This window comes from Epinephelus fuscoguttatus, linkage group LG16 (genome assembly GCF_011397635.1).
Source record: "Epinephelus fuscoguttatus linkage group LG16, E.fuscoguttatus.final_Chr_v1".
In the NCBI taxonomy this organism is placed as follows: Eukaryota; Metazoa; Chordata; class Actinopteri; order Perciformes; family Serranidae; genus Epinephelus; species Epinephelus fuscoguttatus.
The window spans coordinates 36,730,854-36,744,106 of NC_064767.1; the positions used below are offsets into that span (position 1 = coordinate 36,730,854).

The following is a 13,253-nucleotide window of genomic DNA, read 5'->3' on the forward strand; positions in this document are numbered from 1 at the left end:
ACGTTCTAAAAACCTGCCAGTTCACACCAATACAACTAGATGAGACAGTGTATCATCTTTATGCAACAACACTCTGTACTTCCATTCTCATTTACAGCTTTCCAGGCTTATTTTGTGGCTGAATATAATTTGTATTGTGAATCTTAAAATATGAACGAGGATAGTGACAGTGAAATACTGGCTGCAGATGCATCGGTAATAGTGATAAACAAGTGAAAAACATGAATAAAACGATCATCAGATGGACTGTATTCATTATAGATACACCACAATAATATAAATAACCAGCGACAATTCATCGGTCACTGAAAATGTGTGTGTGTGGGGGGGTATAAGCACATACAACAAGCAGCAGCAGCGACCCCCCGTCCGACATCAGCACACCGTGAGAATAGAAACAGAGGGCTTGGCGGGGATGGAGCACCTGCTGCAGCAAGCAATCTGTGGTCATATTGACTTGACCAGTGGACTTCACTACAAGCCAATTGCTTGTTGAAACAGGTTACATGCTTTGCGTTCGAAACCAGCCGCAGGCAAGTCGACCAGCTGGTTGCAGGTGACACTATCAGCTGGCATAAATCGAACTCAGACTGGCCAGTTCAAGTGGCAGCAACTTTTCTCTGCAAACGTTTTTAAACAGTTTAGTCTCATGGCTAATCATTGGTCTGAACTGGGCTTTAGGCCCAGGACGCTAAATGGTTAAGTTTTCACTTTGACTGCACCTGATGTTTCCTGCTCTGTCTGTGAACAGAGTGCACCCTGCGCTGCGAAAGTGTGAAGTAATGGCATCAAAACAGTATAAATATTCCAACAGTGCGCCTAAAATAAAATTACAAAATATAGAATCAAAACGTTGCAGCTGATGTCTTTATCATGGTGGGCCGCCACAAATAAAGGAATGTGTGCGAAACCCTGTATTCACCAGGTGAGTTCATGGACTATATGACATAATGAATATAGCCACCATGCCCATTGGTTTGTGGATTCACATTTTGAAGTCACAAGTTCGACATCTCGGATTTTTGGAGCCAGAGGTGACCACATTTGGGCAAGAGGGTGGGGCTGTGGAGGAGGGGTGGATCTGATTCATAGAATGAATGTGGTGACACCTCACAGACAGCCAAAATGTAAATGGGTATGTTATGTAAAAATTCACTCCCTGCATAGTTGTCATGAAGTTGTAGAAACCAACCATGTTTACGGCCTGTTGTACCAGGCTGTAAACATGTTTATTTCTGCTGTAAGTTGAACATTTTAACATGGGGGTCCATAGGGATTGACTCACTCTTGGAGCCAGCTTCAAGTGGCCGTTCCAGGAACAGCAGTTTTGGCACTTGGGTGTTGGCTTCATTTTTCAGTGTCGGAGGTTCTCACTTGGATGAAATCTGAGAGTTGAGAATGCACCAAAATCACTAAGTCCTGCAGTACAGGTCAAACTTCATTATAATGCAGCCCAGGAATCAAACTTAATCCCAGAACATTTACTATTCTCTATCTGCAGAGTTGTCCGTGCTCAGTTTTAAGAGTATGTGACTCACAATGGCAAAGGTTATGCTTAATATTGATTCATGCCTACCAAAAGCCATACTAGTACATGGAGTTATTTGCTAAAACTCTACAGATTTTTGGGCGACATACATATAGACTTAACTGAAACAGTGGGAACTTAATAGCAGATAACGTCAATGTTCAAGCAATGTTGCATCACAGAAACCAGGGAGAAAGTTTGTTTGCAGTTTTTGCAAGTCCCAAGTCTTTTTGGTAAGGACATAGTCATTTGACCAATGAAAATAAGTAAATAAAAATCAGAATTAGCTTTTAACATTGACTGTGTTCATGGCCTACAACATGTACAACAATATTAACCTACAGTTATTCAGTCTTGCATCCCTCTAAAGCCCAGCTGGATGAAGGTTTTCTCAGTGATGATATACAGCATATTTGCTGGTGTAATGGATGATATGCAGGAAGTCCCATGATGATAAATTGATCTTGGGGAGTTGACGGTTTGGGCAGCAAGCTAAATATGTAATGACATGGTAACCCGTGGTGGATGACTGTTGGGTGATGTAAGTAAAGGCTGCTGTATGGGGCTGGAGTTTTTGCATGTGAGTCATAAACTTTGTCACTTTCCCGTTCACAGATTTGTGTCATTTCTCCTCAGACTTTGTGGAGTCTTTGGAAAGAAAAGATGAGATGAGAGGAGAAATGACTCAGCAAGACCCGGGAGAGATATCAACTATGTATCATGTTTTGTCTCTGTGTCTGGGATCTTGTTTTTCAAACAGGAAATGGAACAGGACTTGGATGTGTTTGTAAAAGTCCAAATTCCACCTGTTTCTAGTGTTTTCTCCACATACAACTGTTGAGCCAGTCTTAGGGAACAATACCACATTGATCTGAATGTGGTGCATACATGTGTATATCATCACCTCCTCTGCGCTGTGTGTTTACGCCTTTTGGCTAAAGAACAGTGAATTCACTGTATCCCTCTCTTCACTCCGACTTCTTACATAAGCACCACACTGGTGGTTTATCCCCTCTGATTGAAAGAGTGCTGCAGTCTGTTCTGTGTGTGCGTAACTGACACCTGTTGTTATGGTGTGTTCAGGGTCTGTGGGAACTGCAGCATTCAGTAAAGGGCAAGTTTTACTGTGGTGGCAAACTTTAGCTTTGGGTGTTTTTTGTCCCTGCATTATTTATTACAATGACAGATTTACATACAAAAAATATCCTGGTTTTTGCCCTTATTCTGAAAAAGACAATATTCCTGGCCTATTCCTACGTCTTCTCCATGCATTGTCTGTTTTAAAAATACACTTCTGTTTTCACAAGAAATGTACAGTTTCTGCATATTACATGCATACAGTCTATTTCAAGATAAATTTACAACATAGGTAAAACATAAACATGGTAGCTCAAGAATACCTTTAGGGAATTTATTTAAATTTGGCACACACATCACACATCCCCTTGTACTCAATGATGAACTGATTAGATTTTGGTGGTCAAAGATCAATATCACTTTGACCTTGCATCTGTCTCCTTCTTGTGGTCAGTATGACCTCATACAACATGTTTTTGGCCATGACTCAAGTATTCTTACGCCAAGGCTTGCTGTGTATCATACCACCAAGAGGGTGCCTCTGTGCATCTGTATTTGACATCCACTGACAAAACGGCGCTATTTGACATGTGTAAAACTGATACGCCTGGTATATATCATGCCACCAAGAAAGGTGCCTCAGGTGTGCATCAGTGTCTGACGCCATGATCACTGACCAAGCGGTGGCATTTGACGAGTTGGAAGTGAGATACTGCATACTCCAGTTAACATGCTCTATGTCATTTATCACTTCAAAATATGGAAAAGGAGAACGTCTGCAGCTGCTTGTGCCATTTGTGCCATCCTGGAGGTAGTGAAGCGTAGTTCAAGAGAGATAGAATCGGAGGAGAAGATGAAGAAATTTAAATAATGGCAGAACAAACAGTTGGTAATTTAGTGAAAAGAATTCTCTGTCTACATGTTGGGATGTATGTAATGGCTGCACAGACTACCGCTGTCTACAACACTGCCTCCATTTAAAGGTACAATATTACAACCTCCTCCACTGCCTCATTTCATGCTGTGCCAAAGTTTTGACTGTGTCCTGTGCCACGTATCATCTGCTTATTATAATTAAAATTATAGATAATCCTTATATCAGTATATCCATAGAATATTTTGTTTACATGACCAGTAATAAATTCAGAATAATGACAAATCAGAACATTGTGGAATATTGGTGTGCATGTAAACGTAATCAGTCATGGAATGTACAGACTTGGATTATCCTATATTTACCATAGCCAATTGCCAACAAAATGCCATATAGTAATTAAACAAATGAAAATAACAGTGGTTCTATAATGAATGCCTCACCAAATTATGATCTTACTTTTTGTATTTTTATGATCGACAAAAACAGTCCTCGACTTCCTGCTGTTTGCTTTGCTAAGCATTAACTTAATAGGAAAAATGCTCAATAGGAAGGATTTTACAAGTCCTGACAAATTTTGTAATGATTTTTTCCCCGGATTGTTCTCAGTCAGCTGCATCTGACTTTACGATATTATTAAAACTGTCTTTCCAGTGGTGATAATGTTCTCTGTCACACTCAGACTGACTCTTTCTCCCCCTCTCTCTGTCACATTATCATTATCCCCTAGTGTTGTCCTTCTTTCCTGCTCTTACTCTTACCTGTCATTTTTCCTCATCTCTTGTGTTTCTGTTTAGTTTTGGTCATACGTCCTGTCTCCTCTCCTCTTCGGCTGTCTTTCAGACGCAGACTACCAGCTTCACCGCAGCTAACACTGTTTTCAGTGTCCTCTCTTTTCTCCTCCTGGACATCAGTTTTCACACATTTATTGAATACATTTGAAATTAAATTTCTGTGGTTCAAGCTATCCATCTTTTTTTTTTGTTTGGTGGTGGTTACAGAAATAATCTTAGCTCTAAGCACCTTATCAAAGTCTCACTCAGTTTCACTTTCACTTTCTTTCTTCACTTTAACTCAAACCATCATGGCTTTCCTAAAACTTGAAGGCAGTTTTACAGAAGTTTCAAATTAAGCTCAGTAATAAATGTCAAGGTTCATAGACAAAACAACTGTTTTTTTGCTAGTCATGTTGATTCGTTCAAGCATGTTTACATTGCATAAATTAGCCTAGCGGCTATCTGAGAATTTTCCTCTACTCATAGCTTCACAATGATGTATTACTACTTTTTCTCACTCATAGTAGGTTTAATTCACTACATCTCCCAACAGAACAGCAAAGTTGAATCTAGCCTATGTGCATGTTTGCATAGTTGAAACAGAGCAGCTACTGTAATGGTACTGTAGTGAAGAATTATTCCACGCTGCTGATTTAATATATTATTATTATTATTATTATTATATATATTAAATTTCTGTGGTTCAAGCTATCCATCTTTTTTGTGTTTGGTGGTGGTTTCAGAAATAATCTTAGCTCCAAGCTCCTTATCAAAGTCTCACACTTGCCGTCACAGTGACGCATGTGTTTATAACTGCAAACAAACACCTGCATCATAAGCCGGATTTCCATCCACATATAGTTGAAATCTTAAATTTAAATTTCAAAGAAATATGCAAAAGAAAATGTGAATTATAATTTTTCCATCTGCTTCTGTTACTGCATTATTATAATCAGTTCACTGAGAAAAAAACAGCTGGATCTAAGATCTGATCACAAAGGGCCGACTAAGCTGCTGCTATTGAGTTCAAGAATAAGCACTACACAAATAGCCAAATCAGTGGATACCACACGCACCAGGTACAAAATGGCTACTACCATGAGGTGAAAAGGAACTACCAGCACCAAAAACAGTAACACAGGTGACCAACACAACAGTGGAGTGCAACAGCCACATACCAAAAGGATCATCATAAGTAGACCAGCTACAAGTTGCTGAGAGCAACACGCAAAGATCCAACAAAAGTGAACTGCCACTACCAGAGCACAACATGGATGCTGTATGGTCTTCAACCACATACACAAGTTGCTATAATGGATGTAGGAAACCAGCTACATAAACAGACCTGATGATTGGGAAGCCACACCCACCACTCTAAGATCCAATGATCTGTGGGGGTGACTACATCCCAAACCCAAAAAAGGTCACAACAAATTTGCTACAACAAATACTCAATAGCAGTAACACACAAGTGACCACACGAAAAGTGGACTGCAAAAACCACAGAACAAAATAGTCACAATGTACTTAACCACTACACAAATGTTGCCAACTTACACCTAAGCAGCAACCCACAAGTGACCTAACAAAAGTGGAGTGCAGTGACACACACAACCCCTAAGGTTACAAACCACAAGTTACAGCACATAAGTATTTATCACAGCTATGACCAAACAAAAACTAGTCATCTCAAATAAAAACAAATTACAACCAAGTTGCTATGCGAAGTGCAAAAAAACAGGAACAAGTTGAGGCACCCCAACCCTGACCTGCCTACCAAGACAGCTAAGTAACCTAGCTAGTCTCCAGTGGCCTGCTTGATGCGGCTTTAAAGGCTGAACTTAGTGCTGCACAGAAGACCAAAAAATTGCCAACTGTAATACACTGAAGTGTGCCCCCCAAAATAAAAATGGCAAAATAACAGAGTGGCAAGATCTTACCTACCCTGTGACTACCTAGTCAGGGTGCTCAAAACTGAGGTTTCAACTAAACACAGAGCAACAACCACAAAGAATTTAACAAAAGAGATGACCTCTACACGCACAAAAAGGCCACAAGAAACACACAGAGACTTACATTTACTTCACCTCATGGATGTTCTGGCTTTTTTATGGCCAAATGCAAAAGTGCATAAAAACAGGTGAATGGGAACACATTTGTCTAATGATAATGTCTAGTTACTAACAGTTAATCCCCGCTTCCTGCCAATCAGAGGATTCTCAGAAGTCATGGTATGAAATAAAAGGAATTTATATTATCCTGTTGGTGACATACACAGTTATTCAGATCTCTGACAACAAAGCTTGAATTCAGTTATGTTGGATGGCTGATGTGCATGTTTTGGATTCCCTGAGCTTTACATCAGCACTGATTTTGCCTTGCTTCCAGACGCAGCCCAATCCCACCATGACGTACTGAAGCCTAATTATTGACAGATGTGTTGAAAAGTCAGACAAATGTGAATCCAAGTACACTCCCAGATGTGTTTACAATGGCAAGTCCTTTTTTGGTTTGTCTCTGTGTGTGGGACCATTAGTACATCACCTTCTTCCTGTTTTTTTTCTCTCCTCAGTGGTGTGTCACCTGCCGTGTATAAATGGTGGGAAGTGCAGCACCAGGGACAAGTGTCAGTGCCCTCCCAACTTTACTGGAAAGTTCTGCCAGATGCCCGTTCAGAACGGACACCAGCAGACGTCAGGTGGCTACAGCCAACCTCAGGTCCACTCCACACACACATTGCCTCTGACCTACAGCAACGGCCAGAATCCTGGTGAGTAAAAGGCACAACTGTGATGCTAGGGGATGATTAAGGGCTAAAGGAGGCTTGTTTTAGGTCATTTACTGCAAGTCACGCATTGCAAAGGCTGCATGGAAGGATGTGAGAAACTGTTTGCACATACAAGGAATGTGACTGGGTGATTTTGTGCAGAACAATAAACACAGCGCAAAAGTATAAAGACATAATGTAAAAGTAGAACAAGAAAACACAATCACTGGATCTCTATAGGGCAGCCAGCAGTAATGTAAAGTGGAGGTTATTTGTAATAAATGGCCTAAAACATGTATTACCACAAGCATGGTCTTTTAAGCAAGTAGGACACAGAACTGCTTATTTGCCAGTAATAAAACAGTAATTGAGCAGGAAAAGAACACATTCTTAATAAAGCTGAGGAGGATCATTTAATAATTTCAACTTATATGACCCTTTTTAGTGAACACTGTATGACAGTGTGTTAGTCAAGGTAATAGTCTCCCCACCCAGAATTAGTGTCTATGAATTTTGCCGTTTTTAGAATTAAGCAATATGACACAAGAGGGAGTGCTGTTGTATTATATATCACCATGGCTGTGATTTGGCCAAGTGCTGAAGAGTATGCTCTGCTGCTCTGAGAATGTGGTGTTCTGAATAACCAAACGGTACATTCCAACAGCGCTCCGTATTTACAAAGCGACCAGTTTAAGCCAGAGGCACTCAGAGTAAGTATTTCCGAATGCACCCATGATTGACAGCTGTGTTCAAGACTCCTCTGCTCTGATTGGTTTGTTTTCATTCACATACAGTGCAAGAGAGTAGTCAGAGGAGTATGATTTTTTTTTTTCACAGATAATCTATCTCATTTAGTGTTGTGTGAATAGAGAGACAGTTTCAGAAAATATGAAAAAGTTGGGGTTTTTTTGTTTGTTTGTTTTTAAAGTCACCCGCTGTAGCTTTAAGTCAACATTCACATTAGCTTCATAGCCCCAAATCCTGGATGTCCCAATTCAGATCTTTCAAAGTGATAAGCTTTAAACAAGAATATAATGGGGTTATAGTCTAAAGGGAGGTTAACAACTGTGCTATGTCTCTCTGAGACATAGCTGTGTGGTGCTACACATGCATATAGATAAACACACAAAAGGACAACATTTTGCAAGAGATTACAGCTGAGACTCCGATGGATCAAACTGATGCTGACTCTTAATTTGATAATGATAAAAAAATATCTTACTCATGTATGGCAGCTTTGAATCGGTTTAGTGTGATTCACTGGATATAAGTTTGGCTATCACCCTACCATTGGTGGTTATTGAGGCTGGCATTCTCCCTCCACTATCTGTGGGGTGGCTGTAGCTCAGAGGCAGAGCGTGTCGCCCCCCTCTCTCTGTTTATCATGAGACTACAGCTGCACCTGCTACAGTGACACATACAGTGACAGGGAAAATTGTTTGCATCACACGCACCTAAATGAACAACCAGATTCAACAGACCACTGCACACAGGTTATTGTATTGAGTTACTGTTAGAGCTATTTCACCTTACAAGCTATATATTTTCCACAACTTCTGTCAAGCTGTCCGAGACCAACCGGGCTGTCTCTCACCTGAAAGTGAAGCTGTCAGGGGTTGGGATCCCGGCCTGTCTCTCACTTGTCCAGCGAAGTTGTGAGGGGCACCGTGTCCTTCTCTCATCTCATGCCAACACTACTGTGGTGTCTGCCTCATCTGTTATGTAGCATATTCTTCCCGATGATCACTGTCTTTACAGTCAGGTTGACTGTTTAATCCTCGTAGACCTTGCCTTTGCCTTCTAAATCATCCTGAGTGGCTCTGATGTGACACACAAAGAAAACTTTGGGCCAGCAAAGATTTTTTTAAATATTTTTTTCAATTAATGCAAATGCTAGCTGTGAAAATGACATGAATCTTATTTAATTGTATTTTTTTTTTTTTTTATAGAAAGAATCAATCACAAACTTTGTGTTACAGTTTTCAAAATTCTCTTTGCTACAGGCACAGCCAGTCTGAGTTGATTTGCTACATTTTTTAATTCTGGCAGCCACATGGCCAGTGACATTTGATTTCACCAGTGTACCAATCCATTCACTTCACACAAGGTTCTGTGATATCGTTGATATTTTTTTAATAATGTTCTGCAGAAGCCATATACAGCCAGCAAACTGTGTTAACAGGTCCAGTGAGCTCCTCTGAAGTTAAAGTAATGTCGGACTTCACCTCCAGGGCACCTGTTATCAAAATATGTTTGTCACACAGTTGACATACGACTGTTAGAGTTGTTGCTGCGTTTTCTTTTGCACAGCCATTTTAATGACACAGCTCACCTCTCCACATGCAAATGTTCCACAAAAAAATTTCCTCCCAAGACTGTTCTGCAAGAGCACCATCGCTGCATCCTGGGCTAGGCGCCACCCAAAACGACTGTAATAAGTTTAAGAAAAAATTACAACAACCAGATAATTTTTTCCCTTACGGCAGAATGGGGCGGCAGTAGCTCAGTCCATAGGGACTTGGGTTGGGAACCGGAGAGTCGCCTGTTCAAGTCCCCATCCGGACCAAAATATGGCGTGGACTGGTAGCTGGAGAGGTGCCAGTACACCTCCTGGGCACTACCGAGGTGCCCCTGAGCAAGGCACTGAACCCCCCAACCGCTCAGAGTGCCTGTCATGGGCAGCCCACTCTGACATCTCTCCACTTAGTGCATGCATGTGTGTGTTTGGACCTGTATGTAATTGACAAACAGAGAAAAAAATTGAATTTCCCCTCGGGGATTAATAAAGTATATAAAATAAAATAAAATAAAATAAAATAAAATAAAAATAATAAAATAATGTGTAGTCCCAGACTTCTCTCTAGCATTGACACAGCACTGTGAAGATAGGTCTAGCTTTGCAAAACTAGAAATGTTTCAGTCTGAAGATTAAGTTCACAGCACAACATACTGTTCATAATGTCAACTTAGCTCAGACAAGGAAAATGTGCCGAGCCACTAAAGTCTTTAAGGGTGATATTTTATGATCTTATCTTGAATACAGCAGATAATTATCATTGTAATAATTGTATTGCTTATGTTGTCCCATGTGCCTTCAGTGTACAGCCCCAGCATTGTCAACATCCACATCAAACATCCTCCAGAGGCCTCTGTCCAGGTGCATCAGGTGTCTCAGCTGGATAACTACCATAACAATGGGCACCAGCTGAAGGGTTCCCAGTCAGGCTCCTCTTCATCTTCTAGCTACACCTATCACCACACAGAGAGCAGCCAGAAAATCCAGCACCACGGCTACAATATACTTTATCCCGGCCAGCATGGCTACCAGGTCCCCCAGTACCAGCCCGTCACCTCCAAGAACACACTGGGTCGCTGCTTTCAGGAGACTGCAGGCAGTCAGGTACTTGCCTTCCGCTATGTCTCGTGAAACTCTTTGATTTTATTATTTCTCATGTAATTTCAAGCATGTGATAACGTAGTGTAGCCTATGCATTAGAGAGTGCACGAAAATACTATGGGACCAATTGTGTCCCGTATTGATTTAGTAGCTAAGGGATGATCCCGTATTATTAAGGATGGATACCCTATACATACATACATACACACACATACATACATACATACCCTGTTTATAGCAGAAACCACAGCCGTTTACAATTCAGCGTCTGACACAACACTTCTCCTCTGAAGGTTGTGCTCCATGGAGAATCTCCTGACGCTCATTATGGAACACTGCGTGGCCCCTTCATGCTGCAAAATGTCACTGATTTCTGCATGTGTCTTGCCACTCTCAAAAAGTTCACAGATCAGGTCTGCATAAGGCTGGAGTGCGGCCATAAGTAGGCTACTAGTAGTTGAGAATGAAACGCTCCTCTGCAAAGTTCAAAAGTTCCTCCGCAGATCTCACAGCATTCCTGAATTTATCCAAATATCACAATAACAAAACAAAGAAATTTAAAACTTCACTTTAACATTCTTCTGTTTCAATTTCAAAACAAAAAAACAACTACAAAATTTGTGATTTCTGTTGTTCTGTTTTCCCTTTTTTTTTTTAAAACAGAAAAACAAAATTGTTTTGAAACGGAAAAATGAAAGAACGAAGGGTATGCAGATTAAGGCAACACTGCATGACTGATTGATTTACATTTGGTAATAATAAATCTCCTTATTTGGATAGGGACAGTGCACATTAATGAACATCGATCATACATCTCTACAACATGCCGGATTGTAGCAAAGCTGCTAATTTGCATCCATAGTCCCTAATAAATAAATAAATAAATAAATAAATAAATAAATAAATAAATAAATAAATAAATACATACATACATACATAAATAGATAAAATACAAAATGGAGGAGACAACAAACAGAAGACAATTCATTATACAAACAGAAGGATACCAGACCCAGACAGGATAAAACAAAACAATAGAAAATAATGTTCAAGTAGACTCAAGTCCAGTTGGTGGTCGCACTTTTGATTTGATTTGAGCCATTGTTTATGATGTCCTTTAAAAGAAGAGTATGTGGGGCATTCCCATATTGTGGAAGGAAGACTGTTCCAGATGTTCCCCCCTATAGTAGACAACACATTTCTCCCACACATAGTGCGCCTGTGGGGAATCTCACAGTCTCTTCTAACACAAGTCCTGGTGCTCATACCTCCCTGGTCATTTTGTGTGTTAAGAATATTAATTTTACTAAGGTGGTGAACATGGTAAATGTCATGCCTGCTATCACTGATGTGATGTTAGCATTTAGCTTGAGGCTCTGCTGCCAAAGTACAGCTTCATGGAGCTGCTAGCATGGCTTTAGACTCATGTTCTATTTCACACACCAATCTGGCATAGTGGAACCTTCCTTCAATAAGACTGACATGAAGCTAGCCACCTCAACAGTCAGTATTTATACTTTTACATGCTAGCTATAAAACAACATGTTTTTCTGCCTATGAGTGCAGAGGCTGTGACATGTGTCATATGAAAAGATTGAGAGAAAAACATCCAAGACTCGTTGAGCCAAGATCAACACAAAAGCACAAAGGCTAGAATAGGCTAGTAAAATTGACAAGTGTAAGGTTCCTATCTGTATGTGTGCCATCTGATTGAGGGTGGATGAGGTGTGTGTGACACCTGGGGGATCAGACACACACAGGAAACAGACAATACAAAAACATTTTTTTAAGAATAATAATTCCTTTTCCATTCCTTTCTTACTCTCCCACTCTATGTACATCTCTATGTTTCAGTGTGGGAAGGCTTTGCCAGGTCTCACTAAGCAGGAGCAGTGCTGTGGGACCATTGGGACATCCTGGGGTTTTCACAAATGCCAGAAGTGTCCAAAGAAACCTTGTAAGTACAGCTTGTTTTTCTCAGATGTTGGTTTGTCTTTTTTTCTTTTTGGACACCTGATTTTTCTTAGAAACCTCTGCATGCTTCCAAACATTTGTGGCTTCACGTGTGTTTGAGTGTGTTGTTTTGTCAGGAAGCCTAAACAGATGCCAGTGAGGTTCTAAATCAACCTAAATACCCACAACATTTTTAACAGCTTGATAGCAAATAATCTTAAAAGCCCTGACCAAATCCCACTTTTAATCTGAGCTAAATCCCTACTATTGAGGAATGAGTCATTATAATGTAAATCAGCATTGCATTTGTATGTTTATAAATTGATAATGACTGAAATTATAGGCCTGTATTACTTCTGTTTTCACATATACAAGCAAAATAAACACTGTGGATCACTGCTACACACCATTCAAAAATGGTTACAGGGTGGAATCTCTACCCGTGTATGGGGAAAGTGATCATGCAGCCATCTTGTTGAGATCAAAGTATGCAGACAAACTACTACTATTTTTCCAGGAGGGCAATACCAGAAGCATAATGGTAAGGTCTAAGAACTGTTATGAATGATAATTGGACTGCATTTGTATAGTACCTTTCTACCTTACAAGCCCCCTTCTCCCCTTGTCAAGTGCTGATGCGTCTATAGCAAGTGAGCTAAACGACTTTTATGCTCACAGCAGCCAACAAGCAAAAAGAGTACTGGTGCAGAAGTTAATTCATAGGTGGGTAGGTTTCAAGCATGTGAACACCAAGAAAACAGCAGGACCAGACAGTATCAGGGGGGTGTCCCCAAACTGTATCCTAACAAATTGGCGTTGGTGTTTAAAATGATATTCAGCCTGGCTCAGCCTGTCGTACCCACATGCTTCAAGTGGTCCAC

General features: G+C 40.4%; 1 protein-coding gene across 4 annotated transcripts in view; it reads left to right on the plus strand.

Annotated features, from left to right (window-relative positions):
* ltbp1 (latent transforming growth factor beta binding protein 1) overlaps nt 1–13,253 on the plus strand; it is a 213,669-nt gene that overhangs the window by 111,806 nt on the left and 88,610 nt on the right. For all 4 annotated transcript variants that reach the window (XM_049601156.1, XM_049601157.1, XM_049601158.1 and 1 more), the window contains exons 6-8: nt 6,828–7,025; nt 10,121–10,422; nt 12,274–12,376. In XM_049601156.1, coding sequence (XP_049457113.1) covers nt 6,828–7,025; nt 10,121–10,422; nt 12,274–12,376 — 603 coding nt within the window. The remainder of the gene's footprint in view (nt 1–6,827; nt 7,026–10,120; nt 10,423–12,273; nt 12,377–13,253) is intronic.